Here is a 19,054-nt window from a genome sequence, read left to right on the forward strand (position 1 = left end):
GGGAGAGCCTGTGTCCAAAATGTAAGGCAGAGAGAGACAATGAAGAACACTTAACACATGCCTCTGACTTCTGCACATGTAGGTGCGTGACTACACACATATGTGCACATACACCACACGCTATCACACACACAAACACGAAAAGCAAGTGTGTTCATTTTGTTAACCAATTACTCGGGACCCTAGGGCCCTTTTCTGTCACTACATATAATTAATTTCATGCTACATCATGCAGGCCACAGTTGCTATATTAATTATATTCTCCAGATGGTTTTCTGCATGAACCAAGGATGAAACCAAGCTCAGGTGGGAAGGAAGCTGTAAAGGAGCTCATCTCTGGGGCCCCTTTCAAACCTAAACCTTTTTGGAGACAGGGTTTCTCTGTGTAGCCCTGGCTGTTCTGGAATTCACTGTAGACCAGCCTGGTCTCGAATTCACAGATTCCCCCTGCCTCTGCCTCCTGAATGTTGTCACCACGCTCAAGCTAAAGCGTTATGCTCACCGTTCTAAGGGGAAAAGTAGTCCCCCTTCTTTATTTTCAGCACACGGGTTCTGTGCGTACTTACCGTGCCTGGGGACGCCCCACGGCCGCTGCATGCTACCGCTGGCTTGGTCTCTGGCTTTATCTGCCTTCCTCAGTTCCAAGCTGCCAACTGTTTGTCCCCTTTTGTCTGCCAATGCTTCCATTGCTGTGTGTTTATAACAGTGAGCTTTGACTAAATGGATTTTAATTTCATAATATTTATAAGCTCTCCAGGTTGCTTTAAATTATATTGCTCCTATCATCTCAACACTAATTATATTGGTATAACTAATAAACGCCAGGCTTCTTCGAGATGCCTAATCACAGCAGGAGAAGCTTCCCTGACATGCTGGAAGGCACCTGGGTTCATACAAACATCTGTGCTAGTTAGCACTTTCCTATTTATAGTTCTTAAGCCATGAGCTCAGAAAAATGAAATTTTACATCGTTTGAATGCATTATTCTCTCATTATATTCTATAAGCTTGGCAAAAATGTAGAGGCTTAAAGGTGGCAGGTAATGAAGATAGGGATTAAACAGAAACAATAATTCTGTGAAAAAAATGACAGGGAAGTGCAAATTCCTTTTCCCTTCTCTGCAAAACATGGTAAACAAATAAGGCCTCGGGGAAATTAACTCAAATGGCACAGGTAGATCATAAAAACCCTCTGGCTGAGGCTTCCCAAGGAAATGGTAAATTTCAGCCCTGGAAGACAGACACCATATGCCCGGGAATGTGATGACAGAAACATGCAAACATTGAAATCCCCCATTTGTCGGGCAGTGGTGGCACACGTCTTTAATCCCAGCACTTGGGAGGCAGAGCCAGGAAGATTTCTGAGTTCGAGGCCAGCCTTGTCTACAGAGTGAGTTACAGGACAGCTAGGGCTACACAGAGAACCCTGTCTAGAAAAACTAAAAAAAGAAAAAGAAAGAAAAATCCCCATGTGTTCTCATTCTTCCTGGGAGTCCACTAGAGAACTGTGAGCCACTGCTGACTAGAGAATCATTTTGAAGGTCTGAGCAGTCTCCCAGTTTGTACCAGGAGATAATACTGGAGATTGGAATTCCCTGCACTGACATTTTTTTTTCCTATCTCTCTTTTCAGAGTCTTTACTGACACCACGCTTGGCTCCCAGCAAACCCTTCACAGGCTGCATCCGCCACTTTGTAATTGATGGGCGCCCGGTGAGCTTCAGCAAAGCAGCCCTGGTCAGTGGTGCCGTGAGCATCAACTCCTGTCCCACAGCCTGACAACACAGCAAGGCTGCTGGAGAGAGAGTCCTTTCCAGCACTGACATAAACACAGAAGTGGGGGTGGGGGGTTGGAGGAACTCCCCCTCCCTACAGAAGCTCTCACCTGGTTGAAGGGGATTTCAATAAATCAGAGACCAGCTGCTTCCTATTTCTTATTTGAATTCAAATCCTTCTGGGGATCCAAAATGTCTGCAGCAGACAGCAATTCGAAAAGGGGAAGAGCTCCTTATACTTCAGCTGACGAGGCTCCTGCTCCTGTCTCCAGTAGTTAGAAGGAGTCCTTAACCAGCCCTGGTGTGTAAGCCAAATGTGACCATGTTCTTAGAGGCAGCCATCTTTCAGGGAAGATCGTTCGATGTAGACCCAACTTTTGTTTGTCCTCAGCTACCTCCTCCTACCTTTCATTTGCTCACTTGTTGACAACCTAAATTACACCACCTTTACAGTAGGAACAGCTCTAATGGGTTATGTCTTCTGCAGCTGTGGAGATGACTCAGAGGGTAGGCGATGGAGCACAAGGCAGGGGACCTGAGTTAGATCCTCAGCCCCATAAGGTGTTAGGAGAATTAACCTTTGACCTCCCCACAAAGGCCATGAGTGCCTCCTGTGTACTGGGTACAGAATGAGGCACATGTGTGCACACATAATAACCCTAGAAAAATTTTTAAAAGGAAATTGTAGTATAATTTAATATTTTCGGAATTAAAAGGAAGCCACTTTCTTACAGTTAGTACTTCTCATTCTTATGGTCAAAAAGTGAGATTTCTCCTGCCTTGTATTTTCACTTAGAACATACAATGACTGCTTGAAACCCTTTGCCTGCCATTTACATGAACTTAAACCAGTTCTTGGATGAGACCACTCTCCCAGACTCAAGATGAAAAGGCTTCTTCTTCTTCTTCTTCTTCTTCTTCTTCTTCTTCTTCTTCTTCTTCTTCTTCTTCTTCTTCTTCTTCTTCTTCTTCTTCTTCTTCTTCTTCTTTCTTCTTCTTCTTCTTCTTCTTCTTCTTCTTCTTCTTCTTCTTCTTCTTTCCCTCCTTCTCCTCTTCCTTCTCCCTTCTTTCTTCTTCCTCTTCTTTCTTCCTTTTCTTCCTCTTCCTTCCCCCCTCCTCTTCCTCTTCTTTTTCTTCTAGCTAGGCATAGCATTATATTCAGTATAGAAAACAATGGCCGGGCAGTGGTGGCACATGCCTTTAATCCCAGCACTCTGGGAGGCAAAGGCAGGTGGATTTCTGAGTTCAAGGCCAGCCTGGTCTACAGAGTGAGTTCCAGGACAGCGAGGGCTACACAGAGAAACCCTGTCTCGGAAACCAAAAAAAAAAAGAAAGAAAACAATGAGTTCTGTGCTTTTAGTCAGTTGTGCAGGGCTCCTGCCAGCACCTCTATGGTGTGAAGAGGCCCTCATGTGGAGGAGGCCTCTCTGTGCCTGTGTTCCACTTCCTCTTTGGCAGATACACCTGACTGGAGAAGACTCTGCCATGTATGAAAAGATGTGTGAACAATGGAACATTTTCTCTTGCAAGTTTGGATTATGAAACAAGAAAGCCACGCACTTAGTGGGAGTTGAAGCCAAAGAGATCCCAACTGAATGTGATTTTTTAGCAGCTCAGGACGAGATTCAGAGGAATGTGAACCACAGCGGTCTTCTGTGGTTCCAGGATGGCTCGTTCCCCTACCCTTTGTCCAGTAATGTTTACCTCAGTCCCTAGCTAGGAATTGAGCCCATTGATGATGGGGCTTTCAACAATTCCTGCCTTTCCCTGAAATGTATAGGCTTTAACAGTTGCCGGGTGTGAGGTTCATACAGCCACGTGTCCCCTGAAAATGGACAATTGAAGGTTTATAAGAATTCTTTCTTCAGCGGTGTAGCCACCTGTAAGTTGCTCGTGTCTCTTTGAGTCACCCCTCACCCATACTCCTCCAGTGACTCATTGGCTCTCTGTGCTGCACTTGGGTGGAATCACTCCTGCCATTGATAAACATCGGTTCACATCTCTTCAGAAAAGTTCATACAACTGTAAAACTGTAAGCTAGGAGCTGGAAAGATGCCTCAGGGAGGAAGAGCAAATGCTGTTCTCGAGGAAGACCCTGATCCAGCTGCTACCATCCACCTGACAGCTCACGGCCACCTGCAACTCCAGTCCCCAGGCCTCTGCCACCTCATCTTCTGACCTCCTAGGGCACTGTAGGTACATACATGTAGATGAAACATTCATACACATAGGATGTTCTTCTAAAATACAAAGTACATGAATTTCTAGATAGCTCACAAATCTGTCGCAAGTGCTTAGAACTATGTCTGGCATGTACAGGAATATACTCAATAGTGACTTGCAGGAAAGCAGAGTTTCCATGAAGTTAAGGCCCCTCCCCTCCCCTTCCAAGGCAATAATAAAGTTCCTGAGAAAAGGAAAAAATGATGCTTCCACTTTTGATCCCACCGAGCCCCAGGGACTTGCCTGAGGCTGTGAGGAGACTGGAGGAAAGACTGACAGCTGTCAGAAAGGCGACAAGTCTATAACCTTTTGAGTTCTCAAAACCGGCCCATAAGAGAGCAGATGGGACAGCTGGGTGTGGATGGGGAGGGGTAAATGAAATTGAAGGATGACATCCCAATTGCCTATGTAATCACGGGACAAAAAGGCACAAACATCAAAGTGTAGGATGACACTGCCTAGCAGATGCAGCACTGGAATCTCTCCAGAACACCCAAAGTGATGGGATAAGAGAGCACAGAATTTATTCTAATCAACAAGGCAGACAATACTGAGGTCACAGTGACCCACACCCACAGCCTCAAGCCACACCCACAGCCTCAAGCCACACCCACAGCCTCAGGCCACACCTACAGCCTCGACCCACAGCCTGTTTGTGTTATTTTATAGTCTGGTGTTTGGAAATTCTTTGGGCGTCTTTGTTATTTCTGACTTATTCATTTGCCGGATACATTTTGAATACACTGCAGACTCAATGCTTTTCACCTTTCTGATGGCCCACCATGTGGTCCGCATGAGTGCATTTTCATGAGCATTTAGGAAGAACATGCACTATTCTGTTGGGCTTGTGAGGTGGCATTGTGTACAAATGAATCATGTTTTCTCTGTCTTCAGTGGTGTTTTCTTATTCTGCCCACTGGACATCTATAGTGTAAATGTGGAGTGACTTCTTTTAATTGCATCAAATTCCTGTGGTTCGGTGTGCTCTAAAGCTTTATATAATAATCTCATTACTCCACCTTTCTTTGTTTGCAGGTATTACTTGCATCCTTTTCTACTATGTAAAAAGTATTTATGTGGGTGGGTGTTTCATCTGCATGTGAGTGTGTGCAGCACGTGGGTTCAGGGCCCACAGGTGCCAGAAGAGGATATCAGATCGCCTAGGACAGGAATCACCAGTGGGTGTGAGATGCTGTGTCATAAGTGCTGGGAATTGAACCGAGGCCCTCTGGAAGTACTCTCAATCACTGAGCCATCTCTCCAGCCCCAGTCCTTTTAGACTTTTAATTTATGAGTCTCAGATTTAAGATGACAAACAGCTTATGCTTACATTCTTTTTTCTGGCCAATATGATATAACGTCTTTGTCTTGCAATTGAAGTTTAGACCTTTTGTAATTGATACAACTATGTAAGAGATAGGATTTAAATCTAATGTATTTTTTTTTACCTTTTGTCTTGCTCTCAGAGTGAGTGATATTTCAGTCTTTTTAGCTTACAATGAAACTCAGTGGCAGAGAGCTCTCCCAGCATGTGGGAGCCCCTGAGTAGGGGGAGAAGAAGAAAAGAAGAAAAGAAAAGAAGAAGAAGAAGAAGAAGAAGGAGGAGGAGGAGGAGGAGGAGGAGGAGGAGGAGGAGGAGGAGGAGGAGGAGGAAGAAGAAGAAGAAGAAGAAGAAAGAAGAAGAAGAAAGAAGAAAAAAGAAGAAGAAGGAAGAAGGAAGAAGAAAGAAGAAGGAAGAAGGAAGAAGATTAAGAAGGAAGAAGATTAAGAAAAAGAAGGAAGAAAAGGAAGAAGAAGGAAGAAGAAGAGGAAGGAGGAAGAAGAGGAAGAAGGAGAAGGAGGAGAAGAAGAAGGAGAAGGAGAAGAAGGAGGAGGAGGAGGAGGAGAAAAAGGAGATGAAAAAAAGAAGAAGAAAAAGAAGAAGAAGAAAGAAGAAAAAAGAAGGAAGAAAGAAGAAGGAAGAAAGAAGAAGAAGGAAGAAGGAAGAAGGAAGAAGAAGGAAGAAGATTAAGAAGGAAGAAGATTAAGAAAAAGAAGGAAGAAGAAAGAAGAAGGAAGGAGGAGGAAGAAGAGGAAGAAGGAGAAGAAGAAGGAGGAGGAGGAGAAGGAGAAGAAGAAGAAGGAGAAGAAGAAAAAGAAGAAGGAGGAGGAAGAGAAGAAGAAGAAGAAGAAGAAGAAGAAGAAGAAGAAGAAGAAGAAGAAGAAGAAGAAGAAGAAGAAGAAGAAGAAGAAGAAGAAGAAGAAAAGAAAGGAAAGGAAGAGGGAGAAAGACAAGGAGGGAGAGAGTGAGGAGAAAAGGACTTTCCACCACGGTTGAGACACTATTCACTCCCCCTTGGAGGAGCTCTCTAAGGTCCTTCATGACATACCCGCCAGCCATCCTCCTATCCCCGGAAACTTTGCCCTAGATAAGAGTGTACTTTTGCTAAGGAGTGCTGCTTCTTTGATAGAAGACTGTGGTACTTAGGGATTGCCTTGACTCCCTCACGTTCAGTTAAAGTTGACACACATTAGGCTCTCTCTAGGGAGGGAGCTAGACCCATAGAGGTGGGGCTGGGTACCCACTTTTCTGCATGGTCTTTTCTCTTCAGCTAACGAAAATTCAAATGCCTACCAGCTTTGTATAAGGCTCTGAAAATCTGCCATTATGACCATTGTGGGTCAGGTTTCACCTTGAATTTTTGAAACTAGTAATCTGCCGTGAGCAAGGTGACCTCTAGGGTACAAGTGTGAACTAGTCTGTCTTGTCAGATGCAACCAATGGCTTAACATGACGAGTGCTCAACTGACCACACATTTGTTTGTATTAAAACGGAAGAGTCTACTATTTCATCACCCAATGAGTGCCACCACCTTTATTTGTTTACCAGGCAGACCATGAGATGATACCGGCCCATTACCCTTGACCTAGTCAACCCTCGACAGAAGACTTAATGATGCTATTTGGGATGCATTTCCTTGCTGCTTTGCGCAGGTGGCTTTCTCATTGTTGCATAGACAGTGATGGGAACATCAGTTATTGTCAGGCAATGACTTCCGGGGCATCTTCGGAGCTGCCTGAGGGAAAGAGCACACGATAGGGAGTTAAGATACAGAACAGGACATTATTTTCAAAGCAAAGAAAATTTTCAACATCTTTTCAACTGTTTAAAATCTCTCTGAAGCCTTTCAATGTCACAAAAAATGTATAATCAGAGGTTCTGACAAGAATCTACACATATATAACAATGAACATGTACCTATTCCCATATTTTTATTATGGGAAACTCATTAAAACAAAATTATGTTCCAGATGTTCATTTTAAAGAGTTTGAAGTAATTATTAAATGGCAAAAATGCATAAATATAAATAAGTGGTAATAGTATGTAAATTCAGAAATGAACCTTCAATCACTTTGGCTGAATAATTTCAAAACATTTGTGGAGTGAAAGCTAGCAGACTAATGCTCAAATGTTGGTAGAACCTCAGAGTTAAAATATCCTTAGAGCCTGGGTTCCTTTTCTAACACTCCCACCAAATAATCAACCCTGGATATTTTAGCCTTTCCCACCCACACGTAAGTCTAACTTTTAAGTATCTACCTTCCTAGGCTTAAACTCTGTGACCAGAAGTTTCTAATCCACTAAGAGAAGTGGGAGTGTATTATTTACTCTTTCGACATGGCAAACAGCAGGAAAGTGAGGCAAATCCTGTTTACCATGGTCTGCTTCAATCCTGTAAAAGGTGCTTCCATACTCTACTGTTGCCTGACACGAGCCAAGTGACACCAAGGAGAGGCCTCCATCTGATTTTGCATTTGTGCCCTTGTACCTAGAACAATGCCCTACACATAAGTCTATGGGTGGTTTGATGTTGACCTTGAGAATATAGACACAATCTAGATTAAAATGTATGGGGCAGAGGAAGGATTGGTCTACACATACAAAGTTACAAAATGTAGACTTAAAATCCGGGCTATTGTTAGATAGCGGAGTAATAGCAGTGCTTGGCTTCCCAAGTTTGTTTCTGCTAGTATTAAGTGTCAGTGCTCATGCTGATGCTAGATAGCCAGTACCCATATCCTCAGTTGGCAGGATAGCCACCTATTGGGTGACGTCTCTTTCCCGTTACAGGAAGCACTGGAGCTCAGGCCTGACTCGAGCTCAATTGAAGAGTCTCCTCCTTCCACTGGAAACCTCCTTGGCTGGGTTCCAAACCGAAAAGGCATAATTCACTGAAATCCTAGAATACAAAGTTAAAACAACAATGGTGCTTATCTTCTAAGATAAGTTGACATTTTTAATGCTTCAATTTTTCTTACAAGTATACAAAAATGTTCAGAAGGTAACATCGGAAAAATCTATAACAGTTAATTACATAACTAACAATTTAGAATATTATAACAAATTCAAAATGGCCCCCAAGAAGTGTAAGTAAACTGTGACTATGTTGTGGTTAGCCTTGGTTAACAGTGATATCTATACTATGGGGGAAGAAAAGGTCAAATTTTTCTTCTCATAATTATTGAAATCAGCATGTTTGAGTTTCCATTTCCTTTCTATGCCTCTCCACTATGCCTCTCCACTAAAGGCTCTCTTTGAGTAGAATAACTTTTTTGATTCCATAACCATTTAGTCTACCCAACACCTATGTCATAGCTCATTAGTTTAGAAAGTGGCATTTTAAGAGTAAACATTTAACTTGTCCCTACTTCTCTCTCTCTCTCTCTCTCTCTCTCTCTCTCTCTCTCTCTCTCTCTCTCTCTCTCTCTCTCTCTGAAAGGGTTTCTCTGTGTAGTGGAGCCCTGGCTGTTCTGCTGTTCTGGAACTCACTTTGTAGAGTAGGCTGGCCTCAAAGAGATCCACCTACCTCCTGCCTTTGCCTCCTGAGTGCTTGGATTAAAGGCTGCAACACCACTGCCTGGCAATTTGTCTATATTCCTAAAGGGTAAGTTAGTATCTGCTTTCAGATAACAGTGGGTTTAAGGGAGATAATCATGTGAAATATGGCTGACACACAGTAAGTGCTCAGTTAGAGATAACTAGTATTAACTAGTAGATGCTGAGCATCAGTAAACACGTGTAAATGGGAGAGATTAAGTGTCGCAATGCATGTACACAAGTAAGTTCATTACTACCTCCTGTTTCCTGTGCCTGGAACTCTCCCCAGCCCACAGCACCCAGGAATTTACATTTCCCTTTCTTAGAGAAAGAACTGTCCCATAACCTTTATTGTCTAAGTCTTCATGGCGCTGTCTCTTCTGTTTTGTAACAGTTATCATTCTAATTCAGGATCCTAACCAGGGTGCTATGGACATTGGAGGCCATGTGCTTCTAAGCTGGAGAAAGGAAGACTGTCATAGCATTGTAAAATGTTCCTCAGTATTCACCAACTAGATGTCAACAACAACCTTCTCCCAGTGTTTTGACAGTTTTTCTTTTTTGAAATGTCCCCAGACATTATCACACATCTCCTGGTAGGAGAGAAAAGCAAACTTTCTCCCTGTTGAGAAGCACTGTGCTACTTATTTTAGTAAATGTTTTAACTATCCTAACCATTCCTTGTCCATATTTGTCACCATTTAATTCTTTATAGCTAGACAAGTTTGGGTACACAGTGGACATTTAATAACTGTCTTGAATATATTTACATGCCTTTTAATACACAAGGGAAAGGAAAGATAAAAAATGTCTTTAAAGCATTTCTTATGCCTGATACTCTATTCATAATAAGTAAATACTTATTGAAAGTAATAATAAACCAATTTTTTAAGTTCCAAGAATTTCATTAGTAGAGTACAGTCATTGTCAAGAAAGGGGAGTTATTCAATGAAGATCTTGTGTAAACATTGTCACCTGTGGCTTCATGTAACTGTCTGTGGAAAATTAAGCCTTAGCTACCTGGCTCAAGAAGACATAGACTTACCAAAATAGGCCAAGTCTGATTCCTGTAGAGGTGAATAAATCAATTGCTTCTACTGACTTTCCATAGAAGGCTAGACTTGCCAAAGGAATGGTGATCAAGTGTTCCAGTGACACCCAGAATTATGACATCAGAAGATTCCTTCACATAGCTTCCTGCCTGCTAACAAATCAAGCAGCTCTGTTCAGATCTCTGGTAACAGGATGAATGTTCAAATAAACTGTTTTACAGGTTTGTTCTTGTCAGAGCCTTATTTTCAACATTACGTATTTTATTCTATGAAGACCAAGAACTAATCAATTTACATAAAGCCATGCTCCTGATTCTTCCTACCTCATACAGGGTTCCCTATTCATCTCCACTTCCCAGACTTGCTCTTATCAACAGCAAGTACACCTATCTGACTACCCCATTCTCCCACTCAGAGTCTTGATACTCAGACTAAAGTTCTCTGTGTCTCTGAATTTGATCTTAGCTAAAAGGCTGAGAAGAGATTTTCACACACAGATATCATCTTTATTGGAATTCTTCCATGTCCTGGGATATTTCTTTCTTCCTTTTTAATGTTTTTTTTTAAGATTTATTTCTTTTTATGTCTGAGTACACCATTGCTGTCTTCTGACACACCAGAAGAGGGCATCAGATCCCATCACAGATAGATGGTTGTGAGCCACCATGTGGTTGCTGGGAATAGAACTCAGAACCTCTGGAAGAGCATTCAGTGCTCTGCCCCCAGAATGTTTCTTGTAATGCCTGCATCACCTCTTTTTCTAGCTTCGTTCAGACAGCCGAGCGGACTACATTCTGTCCACTCGTGCTGTTCTCTTTCCTTGTCCGAGAGCATCTCTCCTGCTGGTCCTATCCTCAGGACTCTCTTACACCAGTTCTGGGCCTCTGCAGACTCTGCTTGCTTCTCTCAGTGTCTTTCCTACTTTGTAGTGCTTTTAGTTAAACCCATACTCCAGACTCCAATAATCTTCAACTAACAACCTGCTCAGTCTTCATAACTATGACTAAGTGTTGAATGCTAGTGAGAATTTTTAACTCTATGAAAGTCTTTGCAACTACACATTATATTCAGCTCCTACTGTTGTACTTCAGAACTTACGCTACCAAAAACCTGGCATTTACTCTAGGAATGAAGTTTGTGTTGGATAAAAATCTTACCTCTATCTTCCTTCTCTTACAAGGGTTTTCTGTGAATGCATTGATCACAATTTCATCTTAGAGAAAACTCACTTCACCTTACTGTGTCACAATCAGACACCTGAGATAATTGCTGCCCATTGTTAGCTAGCACATTACTAACATCTAAAGAGTTCCTTAAGATAGCAAAAAAAAAAAAAAAAAAAGCTTAAGTTGCTGTGTCTGAGACAAGGTAACAATGGAAAGATGATGGGTTTAGCATCAAAATTAGATATGAATTCTGACTGGATGTTAGCACTAAAATTCTAAGAATATCACCAAAAGCTAGTCTGTAAAAAGACTTTAAAACCACAAAGTGAAGTATCTTCTAGACTACTATTCTTTAAGCCCTTTAGCATTATTTTAGAACATTTATTGGGCACAGATTGTGTCAGGTTTTCTGTGCAGCTGGTATAATGAAATCAAACAATAGACTTATCAGTGAAAATTGGTAACAGTGTAATATATCACAAGACTACCTGGGCTTGATCTACAGCAGTATCCACAAAGCAATAGATATGTAAGTATAATTAAGGAATAAAAGGAATGCAAAATCTCTAAATATGTTCTCTTAATGATAAGCCCCAAATAATGATCTTTCAATAACTATCATATTCATAAAATACAAAGGAGGTTATATCCAGGAAAACATGACTATTATTATACTTCATTCACTCAATGTTTTCCTGAGAGTCTACCATGAGCCACATCCATGTTAAATATTAAAAAAAAAAAAAAAAAAAGCAAACCAATGCCCCAGGGTAGGGGAAGGCCAGGGCAGGGAAGCAGGCGTGGGTGGATGGGAGGGGGAGCAACCTCATAGAAGCAGGGGGGATGGGATAGGGGGGTTTTGGAGTGGAAACCAGGATAGGGGATAACATTTGAAATGTAAATAAAGAAAATATCTAATTAAAAAACAGAAATCCTACAGGTAAAAAAAGAGAGAGAGGAGGAAAAAATACAGTTTCTGCTCTAGTAGACTTTACAATTTAGGATAAATTCTGGATGAGAAGAGTCGAACTAAATGTAAAAGATAAATAGGCATTAACTGCATAGAATTGGGTGGGGCAAAGACATCGGATGGTTAGGGAGATGACTAACAGTAGCATATGCAAAGGTCCTTTGCCAGTTTAAAAAAATACAAATGATCAGGGCATAGAAATGTGGTCCAAGAGATCAGTATATGTTCTACCTCAAAAAAGAATAAAGCCAAGTTAAAGACTTTAAGTCTGTCTTACAAACAGAACCTATCGAATTTTAATTTCTTAGGACACAAATTTCACTGATTTTGTTTTCCATTACAAATTTTGTTCTTTCTAAATATAGATTTGCTTTCTACTCCACTCATGATTTCCTTTTTCTTGTCTTATTTTTTGCTTACTTTCCTTCTCTTCCTTCCTTCCTTCCCCATCTGCCCAGGATCTTCTAGCTTTCATAGTCTCTGGTGAGAAGTCTGGTGTAATTCTGATAGGCCTGCCTTTATATTTTACTTGGCCTTTTCCCCTCACTGATTTTAATATTCTTTCTTTGTTTACTGCATTTGGTGTTTTGAGTATTATGTGACAGGAGGAATTTCTTTTCTGGTCCAGTCTGTTTGGAGTTCTGTAGGCTTCTTGTATGTTCATGGGCATCTCTCTCTCTCTCTCTTTAGGTTAGGGAAGTTTTCTTCTATTATTTTGTTGAAGATATTTACTGGCCCTTTAATTTGGGAATCTTCACTCTCTTCTATACCTATTATCCTTAGGTTTGGTTTTCTCATTGTGTCCTGGATTTCCTGGATGTTTTGGGTCAGGAGCTTTTTGCTTTTTGTGTTTTCTTTGACTATAGTGTCAATGTTTTCTATGGTATCTTCTGCACCTGAGATTCTCTCTTCTATCCTTTATATTCTATTGGTGATGCTCACATCTATGACTTCTGATCTCTTTCCTAGGTCTTCTGGCTCCAGGATTGTCTCACCTTGTAATTTCTTTATTGTCTCTAGTTCCATTTTGAGATCCTGGATGGTTTTGTTCATTTCCTTCACCAGTTTGATTGTGTTTTCCTGTAATTCTTTAAGGGATTTTTATGTTTCTTCTTTAAGGGCTTCTACCTGTTTATCTGTGTTCTCCTGTGTTTCTTTAAGGGAGTTGTTTATGACCTTCTTAAGGTCCTCTATCATCATCATGAGAAGTGATTTTAGATTCAAATCTTGCTTTTCCAGTGTGATGGTATATCCAGGACTTGCTTTGGTGGGAGAATTGGGTCCTGATGATGCCAAGTAACTTTGGTTTCTGTTGCTTATCTTCTTGCATTTGCCTGCCACCATCTGGTTATCTCTAGTGCTACCTGCCCTTGCTATCTCTGACTGGAGCCTGTCCTTCCTGTGATCCCCAGTTGTGTCAGAACTCCTCAGAGTCAAGCTGTCTCTGTGACACTATGATTCTGGGATCCTGGGATCCTGGGATCCTGAGATCCTACGCATGTTAAAGAGCCTGGGAGTGGAGCTTCTTCTGGGTGTTGTGGGACTTGCTGTAGAGTTTGCGCCCAAAGTCTGCTCAGGAAACTAGCCAGCACTGAAGGAACCTGAGCCACTGGTCCGGTGGAATTCCTATGTGCCTGGGTCCCAACGGTCCCGATTACTCCCGGTGTTGGGACAGATGTTGTGTCCTCCTCACCTCTGATCCTATGACGGTTATTCCTTACATCATGTGTATCATGTGTGTCTGTATGGGTGTCTGCCTGTGCCCACCAGAAGAGAACACTGAATCCTCTGGAACTGGAGACCCAGGAAGTGTTAAGCCATCTAATGAGGGCTCAGTTCCTCCTGAAAAACCTATGTGTTCTTAACCACTGAAATATCCTTAATTCTACTTTATCAGCAAGTATCTCAAATTACCTGACTTTTTAACTGACTTTGTGACCAGAATATGTTCCATGTGTACTAGGGAGGCATGTATCTTTTGCTACTGTTATGTGAAGTGTTCCTTAAAGGTAATTGGTTGACTGACACAGCTTAGTTTTTAACTTGTCCACCAATCAGAGGCGAAAGGGACGGGGAATATGGTGAGGAACCCTGGGAGACAATTTTTAATTTTTATGGTCTTCCTTCAAGTGACTTTATATGCCACTTTATATTGTAAAGGAATCTAATAAAAGTATATTTATTTGTCCTGCTGCCATAATAAAATATAAATATAAAATCAAACGCTGATTTTATTATATTTACTTGTAACCCTTGTAATTACTTGCTGTGAATGATGCAACATGTCAATGTTTCACTTAGCAATTATGTTTTGGGGAGACTTTTAGTGCAGTAGACATATACTTATTATTGTCAGTATTTTCTATAACATGAAGTAGGTCCAGGTTTTCATCAATGTTTCCCTTTCGCCTGTAGGCTTTTGTATTCATCAGGGTTCTCTAGAGTCACAGAATGTCTCTGCATATTAAGGGAATCTGTTGTGATGACTCACACTCTGTAGCCTAACTAAGCCAACACGGGCAGCTAATGGGCAGCTACGGATGGGAAGTCCAAGAATCTAATAGTTACTCAGTCCACAAGGCTAGCTGTTTCAGCGGTCTTCTGTTGGCTCCAACAGATATGCTGGCAAGTAATGCAAGCAGGCAAGAAGAGCGAGTCTTCCTCCTTCCAATGTCCTTATATAGATCTCCAGCAGAAGGAGTGGCCCAGAATAAAGGTGTGTACCCCACGCCTGGACCTGGGACTTGCTTTGTCCCAGGCTGACCTTGAACTCAAATCTCTGGGATTAAAGGCATGTACTACCTTGTCTGCACTTAAGCTTTGCATGGCTCTCCATGCTAAAATCCAGGTCAGAAACTTGTGTCTTCCAGCCTCAAGAACTGGTTCACAGGTGAGCCCTCCAATCTGGATTGTAGTGCATTCCAGATATAGTCAAGATGACAACCAGGAGTAGCCATTACAGTTTTCGTTGAACAGGGATAATGGGCTATATTCAAGTTTTGTATCCCTTTAATTTTTGCATGACATTTCCATTGAATACAAAATCAAAAGTTGACAGTTTTGTTTTCTTTTGATTGTGTTAAGTGCTTTCCAGATTTTGCTCCACTATTTCCTAACTTTCATTTCTTCCAATAAGAAGTCCGATGTGGCCAGGTTACCCAAGAGATGGGTTCAGCAATGACAGTGTGCCACAAGAATCAATGTGGATATGTGACCACCAAATCAAATGCATATGACAACTTGGGAAGCCACAGAATTATGATTTTCTCTGAGCACACTTTACTCTCCCTCCACGTCTGCAGGGTTATCAGTGCTGCTCAGTACCAGATATATGTTAAGAGAGTGTCTTCCTAAACTGTGGAGCCACGTAACCAAGTGACACATTTAACAGCCGTCAAAGGTCTCTAAATGCACAGCCATCAAACACATAATAAATGTGACAGGTATCTGGCAGTGCTTGCATACCTTGTCCCATGTGATTTCACTGCACACTTTGCACACCATCAAGACACAGTGCCAGAAACATCTCAGCTCAGATTTGAGAGTGTAGGTCATTAGCTGCAGTGTGTTGTATCTACCAAATTTTCTGCTTCTGATAGAAACATTACATTGTAATTATACCAAACAATGCTTTTGAATATTTCCTATTGCGATCCCTCAGTACGTATCAAATAAGTACATTTTTTGAATTGTACCATGCCAGAATGCTTGACTTCTACAATTGATGTTCTAGTTGCTGCCTTTAATTTCTTTTTTTAATTATTAAATCAATTTTTAAACACTTATTCACATATGTATATGAGCACTCTATTTGAATGTGTGCCTGCCTAACAGAAGAGCACATCAGAGAGGGGGAAATCAGATCTCATTACAGATGGCTGTGAGCTACCATGTAGGTGCTGGGAATTGAACTGGGGACCTCTGGATGAACAGCCAATGCTCTTAACAGCTGAGCCCTCTCTCTAGCCCTGTTGACTGAATTTTTTCTTGGTATTAGGATAGAATTTCCAACAACCACTGAAACATTACAATCGCATATAAAGATGTGCCCTATTATAGACCAGTCAGTATAAAGGAACCTAATCGTTTTCTCCCCACCCCACTCCTTGTTTCTTATCCAGAAACCTAAAGAATTCTTTATTCTAAAAACTGAATAACTTAACCCAGATATGGTTGTTGATGTTGATTGTTCTATAGAAACATTCCTGTGGAATACGATGCATCCTTTTAACCCATACAATTTTTTTTCATTTTTTTTATATCATTGAGTACATTTGTCCCTGTATAGTCTGTGTTCTCTACTTCAGGGGTATTTCTTAATCTTATGCTGAGCATTTTGCCTCCACCATGAATATTGTGTTTAATAGTTTCAATAAGCTTGCCTTTCCCCCAGTGACCTCTAGGTCAGTAACTTGGTTTTATTCCTCTAGTCACCTTTTCCCATAATTTTAAAGCTTTTCTTTTCTTTCTTTCTTTCTTTCTTTCTTTCTTTCTTTCTTTTTTTTTTGTTTTTTTTTGTTTTGTTTTGTTTTGGTTTTGGTTTTTTGGTTTGGTTTTTCAAGAAAGGGTTTCTCTGTGTAGTAGCCCTTGCTGTCCTGGAACTCACTTATTTAGTACATTTTTGAATTGCACCATGCCAGAATGCTTGACTTCTACAATTGATGTTCTAGTTGCTGCCTTTAATTTCTTTTTTTAATTATTAAATGATCCGCCTGCCTCTGCCTCCCAAGTGCTGGGATTAAAGGCGTGGACCACCACCGCTCAGCTTTTTTTCTTTTCTTTTCTTTTTCTTTGTCTTTTTTTTAAAACTTGTCCTTTAATCCTTTATGGTACTTTGATCTTTGTTTGCTTACTTCTTTCATCTCAGTTTTATTTCATTTTGCACCCAACACTTACTATCTACCGCATAGTAGACAAGGTGCCAAGTTCTGGGCACATAGTAGTAGGCCGGCAAAACTCAGCCTATATGTTTCCAGTATGTTGTTACTGTGTTCTTAGTAACAGTGCTTAGCTCTGCAGTGCAAACATGCCTGCCTTCTTTCTCGTCCTAGCGTACAGTTTACCTCACATCATGTGCACCGGCCATCTTCAAAGTCATCTTCCTTCCTTCCTCTTCCTTTTTACTTTCTTCTCTTTCTTCCGTTTATAGGAGCAGTCTCCATGACCCTCACTGACTTTTTTCTTTCCCTTCTATTTAGCAGTTAAAACTTGTTGAGTTTATTTCATGTATTAACCTGTCATCACTCTAATACAATTACACCCCAAAAATCTCAATAAATTTTTTAACAACAACAACAAAAAAATCTTGCTTGTAAGATGGTAGACAGGCTGCCAATAAGCTGTTTCTGCCATCTTGGCTAACCTAAATGTGCCTACGCTGAGGTCCTGGTGTGACTGGTATAGAAGGGGCTCCCTCACCTGGCTATGAAGCAGACACATCTGATTCACTCCAGGCTGAAGTTATCGGTGAAACTCGTAAGGATTTTCTTACAACTCCTTGCTGTTGCGTGGCTTCTGGAGAACGGCAGGAACTACAGCTTGGGCAGAGCTCTGCAAAGGTCAGAACACCAAGGGCGTTGGCACCAGAATCTATCGATTGACCTAATAACATCACAGCCTGCGTGTGTGTCTACATTTGACAAGCTTTGGAGACCCCAGATGTGAGGGCTTCAATATTAAGACCCAGAGTGTCTGACTACCTTTATCATAGACTGTATGCTTACCAAGGAGCAGGTAAGCGCAAATCCAGCAATTTCTAATTTTTCCCAGCTAAAATCTGCCCCTTGATTACAAGAGTTGTAAGAACAGAGGTGTAAAACACCCAAACAGATAAATGCAAAGGCCTCGGCAATATAAACATCCCACGACAATGTCAAACTTCACATCTTTCAAAACTGTGACATAACAAACTTAAGTTGGATCTTGGCGGCTGAATAAGGCGTTCTAACCAATCAATCAATTATTGTGACTCTTATGTTATGTATCATATCACATCACGACAAATTAATAGCAAGTATAATTTAACTTTTGCTAAATGAAGGGTAAAGGTTTGGCAGTTTCTCGGAATTTCTGTGGGAAATATTAACTTCATTACAGCATTAGAGTTCTTGAGGGGATTTGCGCGTCTGCACATGTATGGAAACAAGATGTGAGACATGAAGTGAAATCAGTCTTCATCTTACTTTTTAAGACATTGTCTCCTACGGAACCTGAACCTGGCACTCACAGATTCAGCTAGACTCTGGGGAAACCTCCCTCCTCCAGCCTTCCAAGCCTAGGGTTACAGGCTCCCAGATGTTTGTTAAGGTAGGGTCTGCAATTATGTCTCCATGCTTCAGAGGCTGACTGGGCTATCTCTCCAGCCTAAATTCTTAATTTAATTCTGAATTAAAACTTCGTTTATTTTGTTCAGTAAAAATTCAATTTCTGAAAAAAATAACCATTTTTTTCAAACTTTGTGCCCCACCCCTGCCTTTTTTTTAATCTCTTCTACATTGTACATACATCAAATCAAATGCCTTAACTTTTAACCCATCTCTCCTTTTCCTAGAACCTTCTCCACTGAATATTATAGCTCTCCTTGTCAGCGGCCATGTCTTTTGAGTGCATCGTGTGTATCTTCAATGGCATTGCTGGCTGTTGGAAGTTGGATCAGTGTGGACGCTTTGAATTATCCAGAAACCTTAAGTTTGAGGAGTATGTCGCTTTGGTGTCTGAACTTAGCTGTGGTATTTGGTCGGAGTGTACCGGATGAGCCTATTTGCCTGGGGTTTCTCTGCGTTCCTCGACATTCGTTTTCTGTTAGCTAACGACACTAGCGGGCAACATCCGGAGGAATCCGACCCACTGTCCTGGCTGTTTAGACTGTGAGCCTCTCAAAGCCCGTGATCAATGTTAAAGTCCCGAATTTTAAACGCCACTCCGAAACCTAGTTACCCATCAGTTACCAGGGCCTCCGGAGCTGCAGATGCTCAAGGATGTTGACAGGGCAGCTAAGATTTACCTGCCGG

The 19,054-nt window shown here is 41.3% G+C and overlaps 2 protein-coding genes across 2 annotated transcripts in view; one reads left to right on the plus strand and one right to left on the minus strand.

Annotated features, from left to right (window-relative positions):
• The window catches only part of Lama4 (laminin subunit alpha 4), a 149,630-nt gene extending 147,716 nt beyond the window's left edge, over window positions 1-1,914 (plus strand). Inside the window, exon 38 of the mRNA XM_052163517.1 lies at window positions 1,632-1,914. Coding sequence (XP_052019477.1) covers window positions 1,632-1,777 — 146 coding nt within the window. The 3' untranslated portion in view covers window positions 1,778-1,914. The remainder of the gene's footprint in view (window positions 1-1,631) is intronic.
• Window positions 1,915-6,832: 4,918 nt separating this feature from the next.
• Window positions 6,833-19,054, minus strand: Fam229b (family with sequence similarity 229 member B). The gene is made up of 5 exons (XM_052163529.1): window positions 18,992-19,054; window positions 17,463-17,594; window positions 9,902-10,060; window positions 8,080-8,218; window positions 6,833-7,053 (listed from the first exon to the last, which is right to left on the minus strand). Exons 4-5 carry the CDS (start codon window positions 8,202-8,204, stop codon window positions 6,936-6,938), a joined length of 243 nt encoding a protein of 80 aa, XP_052019489.1. The 5' UTR covers window positions 8,205-8,218; window positions 9,902-10,060; window positions 17,463-17,594; window positions 18,992-19,054; the 3' UTR covers window positions 6,833-6,935.

Source organism: Apodemus sylvaticus, chromosome 19, assembly GCF_947179515.1.
Source record: "Apodemus sylvaticus chromosome 19, mApoSyl1.1, whole genome shotgun sequence".
NCBI lineage: Eukaryota > Metazoa > Chordata > Mammalia > Rodentia > Muridae > Apodemus > Apodemus sylvaticus.

Bases quoted from the DNA above. Each gene is read 5' to 3' on its own strand.
- Fam229b (XM_052163529.1), bottom strand. From the start codon at position 8,204: ATGCCTTTTCGGTTTGGAACCCAGCCAAGGAGGTTTCCAGTGGAAGGA. The intron at 7,054-8,079 runs GTGGCTATCCTG...TCTTTCCCTCAG, and splicing joins AAAGAGACGTCACCCAATAG to GCAGCTCCGAAGATGCCCCG.